This window comes from Macaca nemestrina, chromosome X (assembly GCF_043159975.1).
Source record: "Macaca nemestrina isolate mMacNem1 chromosome X, mMacNem.hap1, whole genome shotgun sequence".
NCBI lineage: Eukaryota > Metazoa > Chordata > Mammalia > Primates > Cercopithecidae > Macaca > Macaca nemestrina.
This window is the reverse complement of record NC_092145.1, coordinates 36,672,686-36,697,757: the sequence shown is the minus strand read 5'-3', so window position 1 is coordinate 36,697,757 and position 25,072 is coordinate 36,672,686. Positions and strand designations below refer to the sequence as shown.

Below are 25,072 nucleotides of genomic sequence, written 5' to 3'. Positions count from 1 at the left end.
ATCGTTTTCTCCCAGCTGTGTGCTCCCCTTTTTCACCTGTCTACCAATTTTCTTTTGGTAGGGTTAGAGGGAAACAACAAGATGAATATCTTGACCTGTGGACTATGGGTTTAGATTAGAGAGGGGTTCTCCATGTAAATCTGCATAAACATGTTGTTATTGCACTTATTTCTAAATCCTTTTTCAAATATCCATCTCCTGGGAAAATATTCTTTAAAAGCCTAGAGACATTGTTTTTGTTTTTTTTTTTTTTGCCAGGTGATTTTGTCTTTTTTTTTTTTTAATGCTTTTCACCCCAAATCTAGTAAAAGGAATAGTTTGTACCTTGTTCATTTGACTAGCGTAGCATACAGCCCTGCAGCATGAGGTAACTTGGCAGGCCTGTGAGCAGACCTGTGCCAAAGCCCTACCAAAAGTCCTTTTGGAGCTGGAGTTTGGGGATCACAGACGGCCGTGAATGGCAGTGAGGGCCAGAGGAACTACTGAGTGACAGGATCTGCCCTCACTGCCTGCCTTGGTTTTGCTAAAGTGGTTACTGGGGAAGGATTTGATGGGAAGGGGAACTGTTGCTAGCCCTGGCATTTCCCCTTTTTGGACCTGCTCAAGGAGCCTCTCCTCCTACATACCTTCCTGTCCTTGCCTAGGGAAGTTCCCTAACTCCACCCAAGCTGGGCATGCCTTGGTTGCAGATGCTGTGTGAACAAGAAGTAGGAAATAATACCTTATGACGGCCCCCCAGCTGAGCTCTGTGTTCACTCTGCAATTGGGGTGGGGATCAGGACTCTATAGTTTCCCTTTGTCCCTCTGGGTAAGAATATCAGAGGACAATATTGGTCCTAAGAAGATTCTGATATGTGGCTCTTTCTTCATCCAGGACAATCTGGAGCTCCCACATTGTTCTAGTCAGGAGGAAGCAGCAGCCAGGGGAGATGGCAGCAGTCTGATGGATCCAGCTAAAGTGAAGGGGGATGGTCAGCAGCACCACATGAAAGACCAGGAAGAAGAGGAGGAGAAGTGGGATGCTACCTCTCCAAAAGCTGCTTCCAGCAAGACTGGAAAATGCCAGGAAAAGAAAAGGAAACATTGCCAAATTGAATCCCAAGAAGACACAGGGATGCCTAATAAAGCCTCCAAGCAAGGTACTGGCTCTACCCAGGGAGAAGGTAGCTTGGAGGAGATCCCTGGGCTCACCAGTATATACAAGTTACTTACCTCTGTCCGGGGGCTCCTTAGTCTCTGGGTGTGTGACCCAGCTTTGGCATTTATGAGCTGTGTGGCCTCAAAGATTCCTATGAGGCTTCTGTGAGAGCATGCACTGTGCGTAGCACACTGTAGTAAGTGTTTGATACTAATTATTAATATAATGGAACGCCAAGGCATTAGGTCAAGCACAGTATCAACTAATGGCATCCCATACCCATGGGGATGCCACTTCCTTCTAGGGCAACCTCTCGCTACCCTCATCCCCATTCTAGGAATGCAGGATGAGGAAAGTGAGGTCAGGCCTCACCCTGCTCATTCCCAGCTGTGTTCCCATAGGTAGGCATGTGAGAAGCTGCAGCTGTGGCTTGCTATCTTTCCACGAGAGTTTGGCAGTGCCAAGATTCAGTTTTAGCTTTGAAGGCCTGGCTCAATCCATTGAGTTGCTGTAGCTTCTGCTGTTGAGAGAGGTGCCTGTTGCATTTGAATGAAGTCCCCAGGGCTCCTGGACATTCTTTGACTTGCATTTCTCTTTCTGTTGGGGCTGCTGGAAACCTCTGAGAACCTACTTCTGAGTGTCCCACTCTCAATGGCTCAGGTGTCCACTAAATCAACTCTCTGGGAGGTGGTGGTGAGAGTGGCAAAGTGAAAAACGCATTGGATTCTTTTGCCTCAGAAGTACTATCTATGAAACCGAGGTTACTCCACTGCTGACTTCTTGCTTTCTAAATCACAGATCCTCCCACTGATCAGGGGGACAAACCTGCTCTCAGTTTACCACTTGCATCTTTCGACGCATCTGACCTTGAATGCGCTCTATGTATGAGGTACGTCCTGTGTACTATCATTTACTTCCTGATGTTTCTTCATCTCTGGTGTCTGGACCTTTCTGCTAGTGACCTACTGCTGGGTTGGTTAGCATGTAAAAAGCATAGCTCTAACGGAATGGAAATCACAACGTTGATTGTCACGTGGGTCAGCTTGTGTCCCCTTCCCACAGACTGCATTCCCTGCATTCCTGACTCTTGACGTGGGAAAAACCTGGAGTGTGAAGGGAACGGTCTATTCGCAGGTCATAAACTGATGGCCCACTGGGCTGAATATGTCTGAATATGTCTTGTGTGTGTGTGTGTGTGTGTGTGTGTGTGTGTATCTTTTTTTGGAGACAGAGTCTTGCTCTGTTGCCCAGGCTGGAGTGCAGTGGTACAATTTCAGCTCACTGCAACCTCTGTCTCCCCAGTTGAAGTGATTCACGTGCCTCAGCCTCTTAAGTAGCTGGGATTACAGGCCTGCGCCACCACGCTTGGCTAGGTTTTGTATTTTTAGTAGAGACAGGGTTTCACAATGTTGCCCAGGCTGGTCTCAAACTCCTGAGCTCAAGGGATCTGCCTGCCTGGGGCTCCCAAAGTCCTGGGATTACAGGCCACTGCACCTGGTCTGAATATGTCTTTTGTTTGGCCCTCATGGGGGTTGTTTTTCTTAAATGTGAATGTCTTGAGACAGGACGTGTACTCTCCAGTTGACCATGCCCCCTGCCGCCCAAATGCCTTATTCCAACCTGGTGTCACAATTGCATTACATTCCAACCCCTAGAGATAATTTAAATTTTGGACCCCAGCACTAATCTCAGTTACACCGTCAAGAACTCAAGTTCAAGGACTACTGTCACTGCCACAGATCTATTCTTGGGAAGCCAAGTGGTGGGCCTGACTAGCTTTTGTTTTGTGTTGTGCCATGAATATTAGTGGTGGGCCTGAGATACTTAGCCAAGTATCTCCCCACCAACCAGTGCCACATTATCTCTACTTCCTCAGATCTCTGGAGAGGCAGATTATCCACATGCTTCCCCACCCCCCAAAAAAGAAGCTATGATTATGGTGTGTGTAACCATATACAATCTTTTTTTAAATTGCTTACATGTCTTTGATTTCACAGCTGTGACTTAGTAGCTTAGAGGAGGGGCTCCCTGGTGCTGTCATTTACTGGCTGTTTACCTGGATGGAGCAAGTGACCTTCTCTGCTACTGTTTTCTTGTCAGTAAAATAGAGAACAGTGTACCTACTCCATGGGGTTGTCATGATTAATTGAGAAAAATCTATTTAACACCTGGAATAGTGTCTGGCATATAATAGATACTCAGTAAATGTTAACTTTTTTTTTCCTTCTAGACCAGAGGTCCAGAAGGAAACTTTGGGTCTATGGACCTCTGAGGATGTTCTATATATGGATTCTAATAGATGTATGAATGTCTCGAAGTTGTGTGTTAAAGTATATGGGTTTTCAAGTATAAGGTCCACATCCTTTAGCAGATTCACAAATGTGTTTGTTTTCCAAAAGAGCACTAAAAGGAGGCTGAGATATCCGCACAAATATTAAGATGGTTGGCAGGCTGCTCTTTGTTGTGCTGGTGGGTCCTGCAGGGAGGACTATGGAGCTCCAGATTGACTACAAGAACAAACCAGCAATCCCGAGAGGACCCACAGTCCCTCTGAAGGAAGTGGGTTGCTTCTGCAGGACCCAGGAGACACCCTAAATACTCTGGAAGGCAAATAGCCTCGGGCAAGTTCTCAAGCCCCTCTCACTCTCCGACTGGAAACAGACTTGGGGCTGTTGGAGGGGGTCACGGTGGAAGTGAGACTGGCCCTTCAGTTTGCGTGGGAGCTGGGTGAGGCCTGTGACTGCTGTATTTCCCCAACTTCCCTGGCAACCTGCATGACTCATCAAAGGCAGCCATAATCCTCCTAGGTACACAACTCCAGTGACCTGGGAATCTCACCCCCATCCCCCACAGCAACTGCAGCAAGACCCGCCTAAGGAGAATCTGAACTCATGCATACCTAGCCCTGCCCCCACCTGATGGTCCTTCCCTACCCACCCTGGTAGTGGAAGACAAAGTGGAAGACATCCTATAATCTTAGGATTTCTAAGGCCCTGCCCACTGCTGCTCCCTCTCCACACTACCACAGCTGATGTTTTCTGGAAAGCACCACCTCCAAGCAGGAGGCCAACCAGCACAAAAATAGAGCATTAAACCACCAAAGCTAAGGACCCTCATAGAGTCCGTTGCACCCTTGACTGCCTCCACCAGAACAGGCACTGGTATCTATGGCTGAGAGACCCATAGATGGTTCACATCACAGGACTCTGCAGACAGTCCCCAGTACCAGCCCGGAGCCAGGTAGACTCTGGGTGGTTAGACCCAGAAGAGAGACAGTAATCACTGCAGTTTGGCTCACAGGAAGCCACATCCATAAGAAAAGGGGGAGAGTACTACATCAAGGGAACACCCCGTGGGACAGAAGAATCTGAACAACAGCCTTCAGCCCTAGACCTTCCCTCTGACAGAGCCTACCCAAATGAGAAGGAACCAGAAAACCAACCCTGGTAATATGATAAAACAAAGTTCTTCAGCACCCCCAAAAATACACACTAGTTCACCAGCAATGGATCCAAACCAAGAAGAAATCCCTGATTTACCTGAAAAAGAATTCAGGAGGTTAGTTATTAAGCTACTCAGGGGTAGACCAGAGAAAGGCAAAGCCCAATGCAAGGCAATCCAAAAACTGGTACAAGAAGTGAAGGGAGAGGCTGGGCGCAGTGGCTCACACCTGTAACCCAGCACTTTGGGAGGCCAAGGCAGGCGGATCATGAGGTCAGGAGATCTAGACCACCCTGGTTAACACAGTGAAACCCTGTCTCTACTAAAAATACAAAAAAATTAGCCAGGCGTGGTGGCGGGTGCCTGTAGTTCCAGCTACTCGGGAGGCTGAGGCAGGAGAATGGCATGAACCCAGGAGGCGGAACTTGCAGTAAGCTGAGATCACGCCACTGCACTGCAGCCTGGGTGACAGAGTGAGACTCCATCTCAAAAAAAAAAAAAAAAAAGTGAAGGGAGAGATATCATGGAAATAGATAGCTTAAAGAAAAAAAAATCAGGAAATTTTGGACACTTTTAAAAATGCAAAATGCTCTGGAAAGTCTCAGCAATATAATTGAACAAGTAGAAGAAAGAAATTCAGGCCAGGCGCGGTGGTTCAAGCCTGTAATCCCAGCACTTTGGGAGGCCGAGACGGGCAGATCATGAGATCAGGAGATCGAGACCACCCTGGCTAACACGGTGAAACCCTGTCGCTACTAAAAAATACACACACACAAAAAACTAACCGGGCGAGGTGGCGGGCGCCTGTAGTCCCAGCTACTCGGGGGGCTGAAGCAGGAGAATGGCGTAAACCCGGGAGGCGGAGCTTGCAGTGAGCTGAGATCCAGCCACTGCACTCCAGCCTGGGCTACAGAGCGAGACTCCATCTCAAAAAAAAAAAAAAAAGAAAGAAAGAAAGAAAGAAATTCAGAACTCGAAGACAAGGTCTTCAAATTAATCCAATCCAACAAAGACAAAGAAAAAAGTAACAAACCTGCACGTTGTGTGCATGTGCCCTAGAACTTAAAGTATAATAAAAAAAAAATTAAAGGCCGGGCGTGGTGGCTCAAGCCTGTAATCCCAGCACTTTGGGAGGCCGAGACGGGCAGATCATGAGGTCAGGAGATCGAGAGCATCCTGGCTAACATGGTGAAACCCTGTCTCTACTAAAAAAATACAAAAAACTAGCCAGGTGAGGTGGCAGGCACCTGTAGTCCCAGCTACTCTGGAGGCTGAGGCAGGAGAATGGTGTAAACCCGGGAGGCGGAGCTTGCAGTGAGCTGAGATCCAGCCACTGCACTCCAGCCTGGGTGACAGAGCGAGACTTCGTCTCACTAAAAATAAATAAATAAATAAATAAATAAGAAAAAAAGAAAAAAGAATAAGAAAATATGAACAAATAAGAAAATATGAGCAAAGCCTCCAAGAAGTCTGGGATTATGTTAAATGACCAAACTTAATAATAATTGGTGTACTTGTGGAAGAAGAAAATTCTAAAAGTCTGGAAAATGTATGTGGGGGAGTCATTGAGGAAAACTTCCCTGGCCTTGTAAGAGACCTAGATAGCCAAATACAAGAAGCACAAAGAACACCTGGGAAATTCATCACAAGCAGATCCTCACCTAAGCACATTGTCATCAGATAATCCAAAGTGAAGATGAAAGAAAAAGTCTTAAGAACTGAGACAGCAACCAGCTAACCTATAAAGGAAAACCTATTAGATTAACAGCATATTTCTCAGCAGAAACCCTAAAACCTAGAAGGGACTGGGGACCTATCTTCAGCCTCCTCAAACAAAACAATTACCAACCAAGAATTTTGTATCCGGTGAAACTAAGCATCACTTATGAAGGAAAGATACAGTCGTTTTCAGACAAACAAATGCTGAGAGAATTTGCCATTACCAAGCTACCACTACAAGAACTGCTAAAAGGAGCTCTAAGTCTTGAAGTAAATGCTGGAGACACATCAAAAGAGAACCTCTTTAAAGCATAAATCACATAGGACCTATAAAACAAAACTACAAGTTAAAAAGCAAAAACATAAAACAAAGTACACATGCAACAAAGAGCATGATGAATGCAACGGTACACCACATTTCAATACTAACAATGTAAATGGCCTAAATGCCCCACTTAAAAGATACAGAACCGCAGAATGGATAAGAACTCACCAACCATCTGCTGCCTTCAGGAGACTCACCTAACACATAAAGACTCACATAAACTTGAAGTAAAGGGGTGGGAAAAGGCGTTTCATGCAAATGAACACCCAAAGTGAGCAGGAGTAGCTAGTTTTATATCAAACAAAACACTTTTTTTTTTTTTTTTGAGACAGAGTCTCCTTCTGAGACCCAGGCTGGAGTGCAATGGTGTGATCTCGGCTCACTGCAACCTTTGCCACCCAGGTTCAAGTGATTCTCCTGCCTCAGCCTCCTGAGTAGCTGAGATTACAGGCATGCACCACCACGCCTGGCTGATTTTTGTATTTTTAGTACAGACCAGGTTTCACCATGTTGGTCAGGCTGGTCTTGAACTCCTGACATCATGATCCACCTGCCTTGGCCTCCCAAAGTGCTGGGATTACAGGCGTGAGTCACTGCATCCGGCCCAAAACAAACTGTAAAGCCACAGCAGTTAAAAGAGACAAAAAGGGACAGTATATAATTGTAAAAGGCTTTGTCCAACAGGAAAATATCACAATCCTAAACATATATGCACTTAACACTGGAAGTCCCAAATTTATAAAACAATTCATAATAGACCTAAGAAATGAGATAGACAGCAACACAATAATAGTGGGGGACTTCAATGCTCCACTAACAGCACTAGACAGGTCATCAAGACAGAAAGTCAACAAAGAAGCAATGGATTTAAACTATGCCTTGGAACAAATGGACTTAACAGATACATACAAAACATTTTATCCAACAACTGCAGAATACACATTCTATTCAACAGTGTATGAAACTTTCTCCAAGATAGACTATATGATAGACCATAAAATGAGCCTTAATAAATTTAAGAAAATTAAAATGATATCAAGTACTCTCTGAGACCACAGTGGAATAAAACTGTGCAAATACATGGAAATTAAACAACTTGCTCCTGAATGAGCATTGGGTCAAAAACAAAATCAAAATGGAAATTTAAAAAATTCTTCAAACTGAATGACAATAATGACATAACCTATCAAAACCTCTGGAATACAGAAAAGGCAGTGCTAAGAGGATAGTTCATAGCCCTAAGCACCTACATCAAAGTCTGAAAGAGCACAAACAGACAATCTAAGGTCACACCTCAAAGAACTAGAGAAACAAGAACAAACCAAACTCAAACCCAGCAGAAGAAAGGAAATAACCAAGATCAGAGCAGAACTAAATTAAATTGATACAACAACAATACCAAAGATAAATGAGACAAAAAGCCTGTTCTTTGAAAAGATAAGTAAAATTGATAGACCATTAGCAAGATTCACCAAGGAAAGAAGAGAGAAAATTCAAATAACCTCACTAAGAAATGAAACAGGAGATACTACAATGACACCACTGAAATACAAAAGATTAGTGAAGGCTACTATGAACACTTTTATGCACATAAACTAGAAAACCTAGAAGAGAATGATAAATTTCTGGAAAAATACAACCCTCCTAGCTTAAATCAAGAAGGATGAGATACCCTGAATAGACCAGTAACAAGCAGCAAGGTTGAAATGGTAACTTAAAAATTGCTAGCAAAAAAAAAAAGTCCAGGACCAGACGGATTAACAGCAGAATTCTACCAGACATTCAAAGAAGAATTGGTAACAATCTTTTTGACACTATTCCACAAGATAGAGAAGGAACCCTCCCTAATTCATTCTATGAAGCCAGTATCACCCTAATACCAAAACCAGGAAAGGACAACCAAAAAAAGAAAACCACAGACTGATATCCTTGATGAACTCAGATGCTAAAATCCTTAACAAAATACTAGCTAACCAAATCCAACAACATATTAAAAAGATAATCTGGGCTGGGTGCAGTGGCTCACGCCTGTAATCCCAGCTCTTTGGGCCAAGGTGGGTGGATCACAAGGTCAGGAGAGCAAGATCATCCTGGCCAACATGGTGAAACCTGGTCTCTACTAAAAATACAAAAGAAGTTAGCTGGGCGTGGTGGCGGGCATCTGTAGTCCCAGGTAGTAGAAGGGCTGAGGCAGGAGAATGGCGTGAACCTGGGAGGTGGAACTTGCAGTGAACTGAGATCACACCACTGCACTCCAGCCTGGGCGACAGTATGAGACTTCATCTCAAAAAAAAAAAAAAAAAAAAAAAAGATAATCCACCATGATCAAGTGGGTTTCATACCAGGAATGCAGGGATGGTTTAACATGCAAGTCAGTAAATGTGATAAACCACATAAACAGAAATCAAAACAAAAATCACATGATCATCTCAATAGATGCAGAAAAAGCCTTCAACAAAATCTAGCATCCCTTTATGATTAAAACTCTCAGCAAAATCAGCATACAAGGGACATACCTTAATGTAATAAAAGTCATCTGTGATAGACCCACAACCAACATAATACTGAACGGCAAAAAGTTGAAAGCATTCCCTCTGAGAACTGGAGCAAGACAAGGATGCCCACTCTCACCACTCTTTTTCAACAGAGTACTGAAAGTCCTAGCCAGAGCAATCAGACAAGAGAAAGAAATAAAGGGATCCAAGTCAGTAAAGAGGAAGTCAAACTGTCATTGTTTGCCGATGATATGATTGTTTACCTTGAAAACCCTAAGGACTCCTCTAGAAAGCTCCTAGAACTGATAAAAGAATTCAGTACAGTTTCTGGATACAAGATTAATGTACACAAATCAGGAGCTCTTCTATACACCAACAGCGACCAAGCAGAGAGTCAAATCAAGCATCCCCTTTACAATAGCTGTAAAAAAATAAAATACTTACCTAACCATGGAGTCGAAAGACCTCTACAGGAAAACTACAAAACACAAGCCAGGCACAGTGGCTCATGCGTGTAATCCCAGCACTTTGGGAGGCCGAGGCGGGTGGATCATGAGGTCAGGAGATTGAGACCATCCTGGCTAACATGATGAAACCCCATCTCTACTAAAAATACAAAAAATTAGCTGGGCCTGGTGGCGGGTGCCTGTAGTCCCAGCTACTTGGGAGGCTGATGCAGGGGAATGGCGTGAACCCGGGAGGCAGAGTTTGCAGTGAGCAGAGATTGCACCACTGCACTCCAGCCCAGGCGACAGGGATACTGCGTCAAAAAAACAAAGCAAAACAAAAAAAAACTACAAAACACTGCCGAAAGAAATCAGAGATGACACAAACAAATGGAAACACATCCCATGCTCATGGGTAGAATCAATATTGTGAAATCGACCATGCTGCCAAAAGCAATCTACAAATTCAATGCAATCCCTATCAGAATACCACCATCATTCTTCATAGAATAAGAAGAAAACAATTCTGAAATTCATATGGAACCAAAAAAGAGCTTGCATAGCCAAAGCAAGACTAAGCAAAAAGAAAAAATCTGGAGGCATCACACTATCTGATTTCAAACTATACTATAAGGCCATAGTCACCAAAACAGCATGGTACTGTTGTAAAAATAGGCACATAGACCAATGGAACAAAATAGAGAACCCAGAAATAAACCCAAATACTTACAGCCAACTGATCTTCAACAAAGCAAACAAAAGCACAAAGTGGGGAAAGGACACCCTTTTCAACAAATGGTGCTGGGATAATTGGCTAGCCACATGTAGGGGAATGAAACTGGATCCTCATCTCTTTATACAAAATCAACTCAAGATGGATTAAGGACTTAAGCCTAAGACCTGAAACTATAAAAACTCCAGAAGATAACATTGGAAAAACCCTTCTAGACATTGGCTTAGGCAAGGATTTCATGACCAAGAACCAAAAAGCAAATGCAATGAAAACAAAGATAAATAGCTGGGACCTAATTAAACTAAAGAGCTTTTGCACAGCAAAAGGAACAGTCAGCAGAGTAAACAGACAACCCACAGAGTGGGAGAAAATCTTCAGAATCTATACATCTGACAAAGGACTAATATCCAGAATCTACAACAAACTTAAATCAGTAAGAAAAAAACAATCCCATCAAAAAGTGGGCTAATGATATGAATAGACAGTTCTCAAAAGAAGATACACAAATGGCCAACAAACATTAAAAAATGCTCAACATCACTAATGAGCAGGGAAATGTAAATCAAAACCACATTGAGATACCACCTTGCTCCTGCAAGAATGACCATAATAAAAAACTCAAAAAACAGTAGATGTTGGCGTGGATGTGGTGAGCAGAGAACACTTCTATACTGCTAGTGGGAATGTAAACTAGTACAGCCACTATGGAAAACAGTGTGGAGATTGCTTAAAGAACTAAAAGTAGAACTGCCATTTGACGCAGCAATCCCACTGGGTATCTACCCAGAGAAAAATAAACCATTATTCAAAAAAGATACTTGCACATGCATGTTTATGGCAACACAATTCACAATTGCAAAATCGTGGAACCAACCCAAATGCTCATCAATCAACGAGTGGATAAAGAAACTCTGGTATATATATACAATGAAATACTATGCAGCCATAAAGAGGAATAAATTAACAGCATTTGCAGTGACCTGGATGAGATTGGAGATTATTCTAAGTGATGTAACTCAGGAATGGAAAACAAAACATTGTATGTTCTCACTGATATGTGGGAGCTAAGCTATAAGGATGCAAAGGCATAAGAATGATACAATGGACTTTGGGGACTTGGGAGGAAAAGTGGGAGGAGGGTGAGGGATAAAAGACTACAAACATGGTGCGGTGTATACTGCTCGGGTGATGGCACACCACAATCTCAGAAATCACCACTAAAGAACTTACTCATGTAACCAGATACCTCCGGTACCCCAATAACTTATGGAAAAATAATTTCTTTTTTTATTTTAAGATGATTGACCCAAGAGAAAATATAACAAAAAGTCTTTTTATTTAATTTTTAAAAACTAAGTTAAATTAATTTTGGTTTTGAGACAGAGTCTCACTTTGTCACCCGGGCTGGAGTGCAGTGGTGTGATTTCATCTCACTGCGTCCTCCACCTCCCGGTTCAGGCAATTCAGCCTCCTGCCTGGCAAATTTTTGTATTTTTAGTAGAAATGAGGTTTCACCGTGTTGGTCAGGCTGGTCCTGAACTCCTAACTCAGGTGATCCACCCACCCTGGCCTTCCAAAGTGCTGGGATTACAGGCGTGAACCACTGTGCCTAGCCCTAAAAAAGTATTTTCATACACTACATGGTGGGATCCAGCCAGCAGAAACTGCTCAGATATGTGCCCTTTAATGGGCACATATGCTTCTCATATTGATCACCTGCATTTGTATTCTGAATGACTGTTGTCGGATGACTAAAAATGAGTAACATAGCCATTACCTGAAATGTAGACCTTCTTTCTCTTAAAAAAAAATTTTGGATGCCAGATTTGCTCATAAGCTTTGGCAGACCTACTCAGCAGGTGGAATATTGAAGCACTCAAAGCAAGCCTCACATGATGTCAGGAGTTGGTGTGGGTGGAGTGGGCTAGGGTGGGAGGGGCTAAATGAGCAGGTTCCTTTCACTACTTCCCTCACTCCCTCACGATAGAATGGCAGGTGGGTTCTGGCAAAGCCAAAGTAGAAGATAGAGAAATCCTACTTCCAGGCAGAGCAATGGGCTCCTGTAGGTAATACTGTTGTGACTCTAAGCCCATGATGTGAGCTGTGGAGTAGATTGACTTAGCCTGCTCAGGGACCAGGTCTTTGTTGTGCGTATCCTTCTTAACACTCCCCCCAACATCCAGGGGACAAGAAATCAAACATACAGACTCATCCTGTTTGTGTTTTCTCTGAAAACTAAGAATCCTGAGGTGTAAGTTCTTTTGTTCCTCTGCTTTCTCCCTTTCATCTTGTTTGTCCTTGAACTCAACAGGGGGCTTTGAAGGAGGTCTCCCAATTTGGTCCAAGAAATAAACACCAAGAGGATAAGACCCCCTTCTAGTTGGCTCACTCGAAATTTAAAAGCCACCATTTCTCTTATCCTGCCCCTCCGTTCTAAGTGAGACTTCAAAACAAAACAAAGCAAAACAAAACAAAAACCCTCTGTGCCTGGAGTAGCCATTGCATAAGCTGCTAAGTTATAGCTGGCCTCTCGCTGCTTGATGGTGATAAGAAACCTACTAAATCTAGAAAGAACTCTGGATTTTGAGGTTCTGAAAACTGCAGCCATCGGTCAGAAGCATGTAGTTCCCTTTCCAACAGGGTTTGTCTGTAAGTTAGACGTCGGATGTGGACAGAGGCTATTTCATACACATGCTTCAGCTTGAATTATGTTAGCATTGAAAAAGCTTTTGATTCCACCTCTGCAGTATTTTTCTTCTCTTTCTTGGTGTTAGGAATATGATTGGTTCTCTTGTTACCCTCATGTGTGCTTGTGGGAGAGTGTCTGGGAGTAAAGATAGTCTGAAACAATCTGTGGAGGTCATGAAATTAGACATTTGTACTATTTGTGCAAGATTTTAGTATGAAATCCAGTTTCGTGGAGCTGCATTTGTAGAAAAACAAGTTAGAGTGTGAATTTGTATACACGGATTCTAGAGAGAAAATTAGGAGGAGCAGGTTGTAAGTTCTACAGGGAAAAGGGTGGAAAGAGTGAGTGGAACAATAATCCGAGGTGTGTAAGTGAGGACCATTCCAATCTCCAAGTCTCCCTTGCTGAACTGGGAGAGCTCTGTTGAGGGAAGTTACCCACTAACTTCAACCCTTCAGAACTCTGCCCCTCAATCCTTAGTGGTCGCAAGTGCTCCTTTGATATTTGCCTCGTGTGGATACCTTAGCTGTTGGGGACCACCTCTGGGGCTGCTGTGGAGCAGAACTTTTGGGGTGACAAGGACATTTTGAGATATGCAGTAAGAATGTTTGATATTTGAACCAGTTATCTAATGGCCCAGTAACCTCTTTGTCAATTCTAACAAGAAGCTTTATATTTAACCTAGTTTTAGCTACTCAAGTAGCTGGGTGTTAAGGATCCTGTCAGTTCACTCTCATTCAATCTCTCTCTCTCTCTCTCTCTCTCTCTCATACACACACACACTGTCACTCTCTCTTCCTCCCTCTTTCCCTATTTCTCCCTCTCCTTCTCCCCTCCCTCCTTTCCTCTGCTTTCATTTGATAGCAAAAGAACACAATACAAGGATGTAACTGGTGGGAAAAGATAGCTATTTCCAGACAAGCCAAACATTTTATCCGGGCTGACATCAAACTGAAAGCATTTATTATTGCTATTGTTTACTCCATCACGTAACAATGTAAAATGTTTTTTGTGTGAAAATCTGGCCCTGCTCTGATTTATAAATACCTCTTGGACGTGTTTTCTGAAATCGTTACCTAAAGTGGTAAATAAAAAGAATTCTAGTCAAGTTCTCTCTCTCTCCGTCTGTCTCTCTCTTTCTCAGAAGGAGGGAGAGAGGAGAGAGGGAGGGAGAAAAGTGTGCATATGAGTGTGTGCATCTCCATGTAGATGGATGATGTCTATTTGGATGCAGAAATACATGCACATAGTTGCTGTCACATCATAGAGTGAAGAAGAAGGATGGGCTTGGGAGTCAGATCTGACCTCACATCCCAAAGCCCTGCTACTTACCAGCTAGCTGTGTGATCTTAAGCAAGTTATTTTAACCTGTCTGGGTTTAAATTTTCTCAATAGTATAATGAAGCTAATCATAATTACCACCTCTTAATATACAAAGTTCAGTATTGACACACCAAGAAATATAGCCAGAGAAATAGATTCCATCTGTTCCAGTCACTTTACTCAGGCCGTGCAGAGAAGCAGAGTAGCCCTAAATATAGAAATGAATTGAGTATTGAAAAGTGTAATGTATTCTAAGCATCTGAACCTTGAACTATTTCAAAGCAATAATTATGCAGCATCTGTGGCCGCATTTGTGTTTGCTACTACTCAGTCAGGGGCATTTTAATCACAGCTTTTGCTAAGAGATTGCTGTGTCCTTTTGTGTGTGTTTTATTCATCTGCTCACTAAATGTCAGTATTTATTGCAATTAATTAGCCAGCTATATCTTCGTTATTTTAGATAGATTGCATTAGGTTACATTCTTAAATGAATAATAGGCCCAATTGCGAAATTCTCAGGAAAAACAGTTTTGCATATTAGTTGTAGATACAGATTCATCAATCATCATCATTAGTACCATCGAATAATATAAGGCATTCAGATTCGCAGGACTAAGTTACCAAGGAAATGAGATATTTTGGTTTGGCTGCTCTGATAATTAGATCACAGCAGTGGTTCCAAATCACACTTTTGAAAAATATTTTAAATTGTGAAATACACACAGTGGAAAAGTGCATAAAATATAAATATGTTCTCTTAACAAAATATTGTAGAGAAGATACTTATGTAACCCCTCTCAGTTCAAGAAGTAAAACATTGCCAGGACCCAAGAAGCTGCCCATATGCCTCTTCCCAATCATAGAGGATACCCCTAGGGAGGTAGGTATCCTCCCTACCCCAACCACTATCTTGACTTTTATCCTGTTTCTCTTTATAGCTTTACTACCCGTATATGCATATCTAGGTGATGCAATCTAGTTTTGCCTACGTAAAAGCTTTGCATAAACTGAATTATCCAGAATTTATTCTTTCAATCTGGCTTGTGTTACTCAGTATTAGGATTTATCCATGTTATTGCATGTAGGTGAAGTTTGTTCATTTTCATTATTGTATAATATTCCATTGTATGAATCCACCAGTTCTCTTATGGATGGATGTTTGGGTTGCATCTAGTTAGGGGATATCATGGGCAACATTGCTATAAACATTGTTTACATCTGCTGGTGCATATAAGTGTTTGTTCATTTTCTGTTGGCTTCCTTCTCTTTTTCTTATTGACTTCTAGGGGCTCTATGTATGCTCTAGATACAAGTTCTTTGCTAGTCGTTATGTGTTGCAGATACTTTCTCCTACTCTGGCTTGCCTTTTTGCCCTCTTAATGACATTTTTGATGAACTTAAAAGCGTTTCCTCTTCTTTTTTATTTTGAGATGGAGTCTCACTTTGTCGTCCAGGCTGGAGTGCAGTGGTGCAATCTCGGCCCACTGCAACCTCCACCTCCTGGGTTCAAGCGATTCTCCTGTCTCAGCCTCCCCCGTAGCTAGGATCACAGGCACACGCCACCACAGTCTGTTAATTTTTACGGGGTTTTGCCATGTTGGCCAGGCTGGTCTTGAACTCCTGACCCCAGATGATCCATCCGCCCACCTCGGCCTCACAGTGCTGGGATTACAGGTGTGAGCCACTGCACTCAGCCAAAAGCGCTTCATTTTAATACAGTCAAAATTATCCATCTTTTCATTTATAGGCAGGGTTTGTGTCATAATTCATTTTTTTACCTTCAGGTCATAAAGATATTCTCCTCTTTTATCTTTATTTTCTTTTATTTGACTAATTTATTTAAGACATGGGGTGTCAAACTCCTTGTCTCAGGCGATCCTCTTACCTCAGCACCCCCCAACAAGTAGCTGGGATTAGAGGTGCCAGCCACTGTGCCTGGCTATTTCATCTTCTGAATGTTTTATTGTTTTGCTTTTCACATTTATTTTTACAGCCCACATGGAATTGGTTTTTGCGAATGATATGAGAGATGATCCAATTTCATTTCCCCCTATAGATAGCCAACTCTCCTAATACCATTTATTGAGAAGGCTATTTATGTACTGAAAATCTTTCCCCCATCTGCTTTGAAGTGACACATTTGTCATAAATCAAGAATCCACATCTGGATCTGTTTCTGGGCTTCCTATTCTATTCCCTGAGTCTGTTTGTCCTTGTGCTAGTCATATACTGTTTTAATCACCACAGCTTTATATGTTCTGTTATCTGGTAGAGTGAGTCCTCCCACATCATTGCTCTTCAGATGTATCTTGGCCCTTTGCTTTTCCTTATAAAGTTTAGAAATCAACTTGTCAAGTTCTACAAAAATAAACAAATGAAATAACCCATTGAGGTTTTTTATTGGGACTTAGCTGTTTACTTTCTTTCAATGAGGCGTTTGTAGCTTTTTCCAAAAGAGGTCTCCTATAACTGTTGTTAGATTTCTTCCTGGACACTTGATTTTTAAAAGCAGTTGTAAATGTTATCTTTAAGATGATAACATTTCTAATGTCTATTGTTGGTATATAGAAGTATAATTGTATGTGTGTGTGTGTATTTATCTAGTAACTTTGTTAATTCTATTCTTATTCTAATAATCATTTGTAGATTCTTTTAGATTTTTCTAAGTTCACCATATCATTTGTGAATAATGACAGATTTGATTTTTTCCTTTCCAGTTCTCATATTTTGTTCTTGCCTTAGTGCACGGAGACCTCCATAGTAAATAGTTTTTTTAAAAAAATAACTTTGCTTTTTGGCCAATTGGATAACTAAAATTTATTAATTTTAATTAATTTGTTAAACAAATTAACTACTTTTTAAACAGAATCAAAAAATTCAAAAAGTACCAAAAAGATGAATATATGAAAAGTCTCTCTCCTACTCCAGACCTCCATTGGCTTGTTAAAAATATCCCATTTTTTCTAGTCCCCTTGACGTGCTGAATCTGGAACTTTAGCCAGTGGAGCTTCACGATGTATTTTTTTTTTTTTTTTTTGCTCCACACGTAACTGATATTTGAAGACCAATACAGAAAGTTTGCCTATGCAGAGATTAATGGGATTTGTGTAACACAGTGATCCTCAACCTTGGCTGTACATTAAAATCACCAGGAGGCTTTAAAAAAAGTCTTGATGCCTGTCCTGTACACTGGGTCTACTGATCTGAATCTCTGTAGATGCTGTAGTGGGCATCTAGAGTTTCCATAAGCTCCCCAGGTGATTTGGGGAGGCAGGAAGGAGGGCTTACAAAGGGGCGAGAGGAAACATTTGGGAGTGATGGGTATGTTTCCTATCTTGATCGTGGCGATGGTTTCATAAGTGTGTACATATGTCAGAACTTATCAAATTGTACACTTTAAGTCTGTTCCATTTATTATGTATCAATTTTGCACCAATAAAGCAGTTTAAAGATAAAGCTGTCCAGGTGATTCTGATGCACAGCAATGGTTGAGAATTATCCTTGTAATAGAAAAGGCACATGACTGGAAGTGGAAGTTGGATGGACTCTCATCTGTCAACAGTTGGCTGTGCACACTTAGACAAGTAACTTCCACCTTTCTGGACCTCAGGTTCATTCTAGTTAGTGGGTTCAATTTCTTCACAAGTACTTTTCAGCTGGCATGTTGATTCTTCTACTCAGCCCGGCAGTGCTGCCAGGCTGCTGGTGCACCTCCTGGCCACACGAGGGAGCCGTACAGCTGGCAGCCTCTGACTTTCCACTGAACACTCTTGTGAGGTGAAAATAGGCTGGTCAGGCAGGGAGGGGTCTTTCCATTCTTCCTGTGCTTCTCCTCTTGGTGAATGCAAGCCCCACTCCTCAACGGTCATCTTCAACTACCCTCACTCACTGATCTCGCTGCAGGTGAGCCTTTTTTTAAGCAAAGCAAATCCATGAATTTCTGAAGGTACAGAACAGCTTTATAAAAGGATTCCCACATTGCTTTGAAAATCTCCTACTCTCCCCAAGCAATTAAAATAGTACCAAATTGAAGTATATGTATGTATACATATGTATGTACACATGTAAATGTATGTATATGTGTATATGCATCAATATAGATCCATATCTGGTCTATATCAGTAAGCACACTAACAATACTATTCTCCCCCTATGAAAATTATCTATCTATATAAAAGGCAGTTATGTTTGTTAGAGGTACAGTTTTGATATCCTTCAGGCATTGACATTGCTTAGACGAAAAGAGGAATCAAGGTTAGTAAACAAAGTTTTTTTCCATGGTAATATGATGTAAAGTGCTTAAGTGGGTAAATGTGTAAGGGAGAGAGAGTGTGTGTGTCTGCGTGTCTGTGTGTGTCTGTGTGTGTTTACATATACTCAGGTGAACAGGTTGGCTAATATTTTCAGAATAGAATTTTATCCAGACACTCTGTGCATTAATCTCTATTTTTCTTGGACCAGACAGGGCAAAAAATCTGAATTCCCCAGAAGAGATAGACTAGAATTGATGTTACAAAATGATCTAGCTATGCCCTAAACTTTAATAAATGTATTTTAATGCAGCTCAAAAACGAAAGGCAAATGTTTATCTGAAGTGCAACAATAGCGACTTTTAAAAAAGAACTCCTCCCCCACCCTAAAATAGTCTAAATAATGCTTTAAAACCTTAGCTTTGAGTTGCTCTTTTATTTTTGGTCTTACTGAAGTTTTCTTCCATTTTGATTCCTAAATTTCAGATTATTCTATGAGCCAGTCACAACACCTTGTGGGCATACTTTTTGCTTAAAATGCCTAGAAAGATGCCTAGATCACAACGCCAAGTGTCCATTGTGCAAAGACGGTCTTTCACAGGTAAATCAATATTTCTTTGTTTGGTTTAAATCAGTATTTCTTTCTTGTTAGGTTTAGCTTATTTGGAATTGGGCACTAAGACAGTGTTCAACTGGATCCCAAGCCACTGCACTGTGGTAGGGCACTTTACTCCCTCAAACCATCTATTTCTCCTGTCTTTTTTTTTTTTTTTTTTAGATGGAGTCTCCACTCTGTCACCCAGGCTGGAGTGCAGTGGCGTGATCTCGGGTCACTGCAACCTCCACCTCCTGGGTTCCAGCAATTCTCCTGCCTCAGCCTCCCAAGGAGCTGGGATTACAGGCACATGCCCCCACGCTCAGCTAATTTTTTTTTTTTTTTTTTTGAAACAGAGTCTTGCTCTGTCACCCAGGCTGGAGTGCAGTGGCGCAATCTTCGCTCACTGCAAACTTCCCCTCCCGGGTTCACGCCATTCTCCTGCCTCAGTCTCCCAAGTAACTGGGACTACAGGCGCCTGCCACCATGCCTGGCTAATTTTTTTGTATTTTTAGTGGAGATGGGGTTTCACCGTGTTAGCCAGGCTGGTCTCGATCTCCTGACCTCGTGATCCGCCTGCCTCGGCCTCCCAAAGTACTGGGATTACAGACGTGAGCCACCGCGCCTGGTCTAAGTTTTGTATTTTTAGTAGAAATGGGGTTTCACCATATTGGTCAGGCTGGTCTCGAACTCCTGACTTCAGGTGATCCACCCACCTCAGTCTCCCAAAGTACTGGGATTACAGGCGTGAGCCACCGTGCCCAGCCTATTTCTCCTGTCTTATAGCCACTGTTCCCATCTCCATAAAGTCCTTCAGGAAAATGAGGCAACATGCAGTTTTTTATGTGGTGTAAGTAGGGAAATCAATTTGTGTTGGAAACAAAAGTGTTAAATAGATGATAAACTTGGATCCTGGTTCTGATCTCATCATGGCACCTGATATACTGTGATCTTGAGTAAATCTTTTGTCCCCTCTAGGATTGGACTAGGTAAGCCCTGATGTTCCCTTATCATCAATGTTTATTCTGTGGCTTGAAGATAACAGCTCCAAAGGCCCCAGGAGAACCTCACAGAACTTCAGAGTGATCCTTGTCCAACCCCTCAGGAGCCACTGTACCTGGAAGCCCTAGAGCTTTTGCAGTAAGCCAATTTAGCAGACAGCAGCCCTTTAGGACTTCCAGGTTCTCTAAAACTAATCACACAGACTCCCACCTTTGTTTTTCAAGTGAACCTGAAGGAATTTCCTATAGAAAAAGAAGACCTGAGAATCCATCTTGTTTTCCCTCCCTCAGGGACTTATGTGCCACATTTTATGATTGGTGTTAATATTCCTTGACCCCTGTCATTCCTGAGGAGAGGTTGGAGATGCAAGGCTATCTCTAGGTGACTACAGGTCAAGAGAAGTCACATGTTGAGCTTTACCATCACCCCAGTATTTAAATTAAGGGAATAGAGTGAAATAATCATCGCTGGTAGCCCTCAGGGTATGTGTTGGGATTGGGATGAGGGCCAATGTCATACCTTTCCCTAGATAAAAGTTGTAGGATTTGCAGGCCTGATTGTAGGTGAGAAGTCCATAATCCTTATACTTAAATAATACATCTGTGTTGTTGTAACACTGGAAAATTCAGATTAAGTGGAAAGAAGAAAAATCTACCCATATGCTCAGTACCTAGAGAAAATCACTGTTAGTTAACATTTTAGTATGTGCCTTTTCTGGCTTTTTGTTTTAGCATCAGCAGAGGAGTCACCTACTTTTTGGACCGACTACCTCCTCAATCACTGCTTATCCCCCAAAACTGGGACTGGGAAGTGCAGTTGATTTTCCCATAGCCAGGCAATGGCAGTGACAGTGGCAGATAAGGCATCCTGGAGACAGATGCTATACGGTTCAGGACTTGGGGTCTAGAAGATATTCTCATCTATCTCTGTGTATTCACATAGGGTCACACTTGCACTATTTTACATAGGATTAAATATTCCAATCATGTTCACTGCAGAATAGAGACACAGCCCATACTGAGAAAGGAACAAAATTGTTTGAAGCCAACAGTTTTATACTCAGGCGCTCTCCTTGCTGGGACTGTAGGGGTAGTTTCCATAGCAAGCAATTCTCCGCAGATGTTTTAACATCAGTTGTTTGATTCACACCGTTAAATACCCACTACTTAAACATCCCTGGGTGTGCATCGGTCAGAGGTGTTTGGGAGAAGAGTAACAGTGACAATTGAGCCTGAGTCCAGTTCTTGAAATCATGACTTTTAATCTCAGTGATACCTAGATGGTATATTAGAAAGGCAAATAGACAAATCAATATTTAGCTGTTTGTGTTTTTTAAAACTAAAATTAAAAGAGAAAAAATAGGTAGATTTGGCAATATCCAGAAGCCCAAGCATTGGGTTAGGCTGGGAGTGGGACAGGGCAGGAAAGGATCAGTGATTGAAAAATGCTTTTTAGTTCCCTGAACCTTTTGGCCACTAACTTTGAGCATATCCCAGATGGAGACCATTTCTGTGTGCTTGTAAACACGATCAACAGGAAATGGAAAGGGAAGGATTCCCCCCACACCACTTTTTGGACAAGAACATGATCTTGATTTCAGTATTTCAGGAAAATTGTGAGAGTTTTAAAACTTCAATGCAGGTTTTACCCCCTTGTTAAAATATTTTTATTCTAATTATGAAGATAATCAATTGCATGTGTGGTTTTTTAAATGAAACTAACATCCAGAAAATACATATATTATGATGGTATCATCTGCTGATTTGTGGGTCCAGACTACTCCAATATGTGGGTCATGTGACTTGTCCAGTGATTACATCAGAAGTGTTTTGCTGATGACTGCGTATTACCTAACTGCATATTATCTAATTGCCTCCCCCCATATAGTGCTTGGCATCAAGAAAATACAGCAAAAATGTAATAATGGAGGAGCTCATAGCTAAATTCCTTCCAGAAGAACTGAAGGAACGAAGGAAGCTTTACGAAGAGGAAATGGAAGAACTTTCTAAGTATGTATATGCATATTTCTGTTTTGTTTCCCTCGTACCAGCTCATGAGAGCTGAATGTGCACATTAGTTCCCAGCTTCCGACTTAGTGATGTCCTGCCAGCTGCTTGAAATTGGCTATGGTGAGAGTATTTACACCATGGAAATTGGCAAGTGCTACAAACCAGGGCTTCCCCTGCACCCAGAGAGCCAGTTGTTAAACATACCAGCATACCACTGAAGAAGCATAAGCGAAACCAGTGATGAGGGTACACCCTGCCCCCAGTAACAGGGTATTTGTTGGCGAGAGTAAATTGGAGTAGCTTAATCAGGGGAACTTAACGAAATGGCCAAAAGATTGTTTTCAGATACATAAGGAGTTGCTATGAAGTTAAGAACTTTGGTGTCAACCAGAACCGGGCTTAAGACCCAGTTCTACCTCAAAGTGAGTCTACTTCACAACCCTAGGCAGGTCACTTAACCTTTCTGGGCCTTAGTTTCCTTATCTGTAGCTTGAGAATAATTTAATAATTTGAGTTCTTACTTCATGGACTTATTTTTTGAGATTGAGCCTCACTCTGTCACCCAGGCTGGAGTGCAGTGGTGTGATCTTGGCTCACTGCAACCTCCGCCTTCTGGGTTCAAGCGATTCTCCTGCCTCAGCCACCCAAGTAGCTGAGATTACAGGCATGCACCACCATGCCCAGCTAATTTTTGTATTTTTTAATGGAGACAGGGCTTCACCATGTTGGACAGGCTGGTCTTGAACTCCTGACCTCAAATGATCCTCCCACTTGGATCTCCCAAAGTGCTAGGATTACAGGCGTGAGCCACCATGCCTGGCCACCTCATGAACTTCTTATGAAAATCAAATGACCTTGTGCATAGTAAGCACTTAATTAATGGTAATAATACTAATACTTGTTAAGTGCTTTCTCTGCCGTGCATAGGTAATGTGAAAGGTGAAGGGGAGGGTCAGAGGTGTCAGTGAGGCTCTCAGCCCTCAGCCTAGCTGTGAGAACAGCTCCCTTCGCAGAAAAAGCAGGAGGCAATCACTAATTTCTGCCTGTCTTGCTTCTGCCCTCCCCTCCCCCGATCCGCAGTAGAATCCTAACAGCATTCCAGAGGCAAGGTTCCTGACAGCAAAAATGGTTCTGGTTTCATGCCCACTGTGTAGAGAACATTCGTAAACTCTGCCAGTGACTTGTTTGAATGCACTCCTCACTTTGAATATGTTTTTCTCAGAAACTAGAAATCATTTTTTTCTCACTAATTTACATTGGAACTACTCAGGGGATCTTTATTTCTGATCTGTAAATTAGCATTGAGCCTCTTGAGCCCTCATCTCAAATCTCATTTAAGGTCTTATTAACAAATACTGAGATGTATTAGGACTTTCTATGTAAATGAATCCTAAACTTGATCCTTTTGAGATTTGGGCAGTTGGTCTTGTATTTCTTGATAGGTTTAGGTTCAGATGTTCCTGTGTTGAATTTACTAGACAAATAAGAAGACAAGGATCCCAGAGGAGCTGGCTCTGTTTTGGTTCCCCAACAGGTTGTGTGTGTGACTCTCTGGGAGTAGTTATTGAAAGGCAGGGCCGGGCATGGTGGCTCATGCCTGTAATCGTAGTACTTTGTGAGGCAGAGGCGGGTGGATTGCTTGAGGTCAGGAGTTCAATACCAGCCTGGCCAACATGGTGAAACCCCGTCTCTAATAAAATTACAAAAATTAGCCAGGCGTGGTACCATGCACCTGTAATCCCAGCTACTCGGGAGGCTGAGGCAAGAGAATTGCTGGAACCCAGGAGGCAGAGGTTGCTGTGAGCCAAGATTGCACCATTGCACTCCAGCCTGGGTGACAGAGTAAGATTATGCTAAAAAAAAAAAAAAAAAAAAAAAAAAAGGAGAAGAAGAAAGAGAAAGGCAGACCCTTGGGTTCCAATTCCAGAGCTAATGCATCAGTATCTCTGGTAATGTGGTATCCAAGTCATCTTGATTTAAGAGCCCCTGGTGATTCTGATGCAAAGAAGCATTTGAGCATCACTGGGCTGGATTACTCTTGCCTATCTCTTGGTCCTTCCTCCTTTCAGCTGTGCCTACTTTGCAGATTCTTTGGGGTCCTTGCAAATTTGAGATGCCCTAGGGACCTTACATAGAATTTCCCACCACCCTTCTGGAGAGCTGAGTCCACTTCTATCATCAGCAGCCTTCCCCATGCAGCCTGAAAAACACCTGAAGAGATTGTTTTGAGTAGAGAGCGTGAAAGAAAGAAAGACAAAATATGAGTTATAGCTGTCACCCACAATATTAAGGTGCTAGAGAACTTTTTCAGCCAAATTAAAATGTGTAGAATGCCAATTTTAATTTCTTAGACCTTAGGCTAACCTCTGCATCGGATAATGGAACTCAGCCCACACTATCAATTGCATTTCAATATTTTTCTATTAGCCATCAAAACTTGATGTATCTTTGGCAAGTGACACCGTCAAAAAACAAACTGGTGTCTCTTTGCCTTCCCCCAGGGGTATCACATGCTAACATTTGACCAACATTTTTGTGTTCTGTCCGATTGCTTTGAGATCCCTGTCATTTGCTCTCTCTGACAGCCTTAATAAGAATGTGCCTATTTTCGTGTGTACTATGGCCTATCCCACCGTTCCTTGTCCCCTGCACATCTTTGAGCCTTGTTACCGCCTGATGATTCGTAGATGCATTGAGACAGGCACGAGACAGTTTGGCATGTGCCTTGGAGATCCTGTCAAAGGGTAAGTAAGGAGCCATGCGAGCAAAAAGAGGTTGTGTAATGAGGGATTTCTCTTTTACTTTGGGGTACTCCTAGGAGATGGGGAGGCCTGGCTCATGAGGTTAGCCAACTGAAGAATATAAGCATTTGTGAGGATCATGGTCCCTTTGGTGGTTAGTTTACCA

At 42.2% G+C, this 25,072-nt stretch overlaps 1 protein-coding gene across 3 annotated transcripts in view; it reads left to right on the top strand.

Moving 5' to 3' along the window:
- The window catches only part of LOC105468383 (LON peptidase N-terminal domain and ring finger 3), a 50,143-nt gene that overhangs the window by 14,078 nt on the left and 10,993 nt on the right, over positions 1-25,072 (top strand). For all 3 annotated transcript variants that reach the window (XM_011718498.3, XM_011718501.3, XM_011718500.3), the window contains 5 exons: positions 875-1,139; positions 1,937-2,027; positions 19,046-19,160; positions 22,044-22,165; positions 24,751-24,909. In XM_011718498.3, the coding sequence (XP_011716800.2) occupies positions 875-1,139; positions 1,937-2,027; positions 19,046-19,160; positions 22,044-22,165; positions 24,751-24,909 (752 nt within the window). The remainder of the gene's footprint in view (positions 1-874; positions 1,140-1,936; positions 2,028-19,045; positions 19,161-22,043; positions 22,166-24,750; positions 24,910-25,072) is intronic.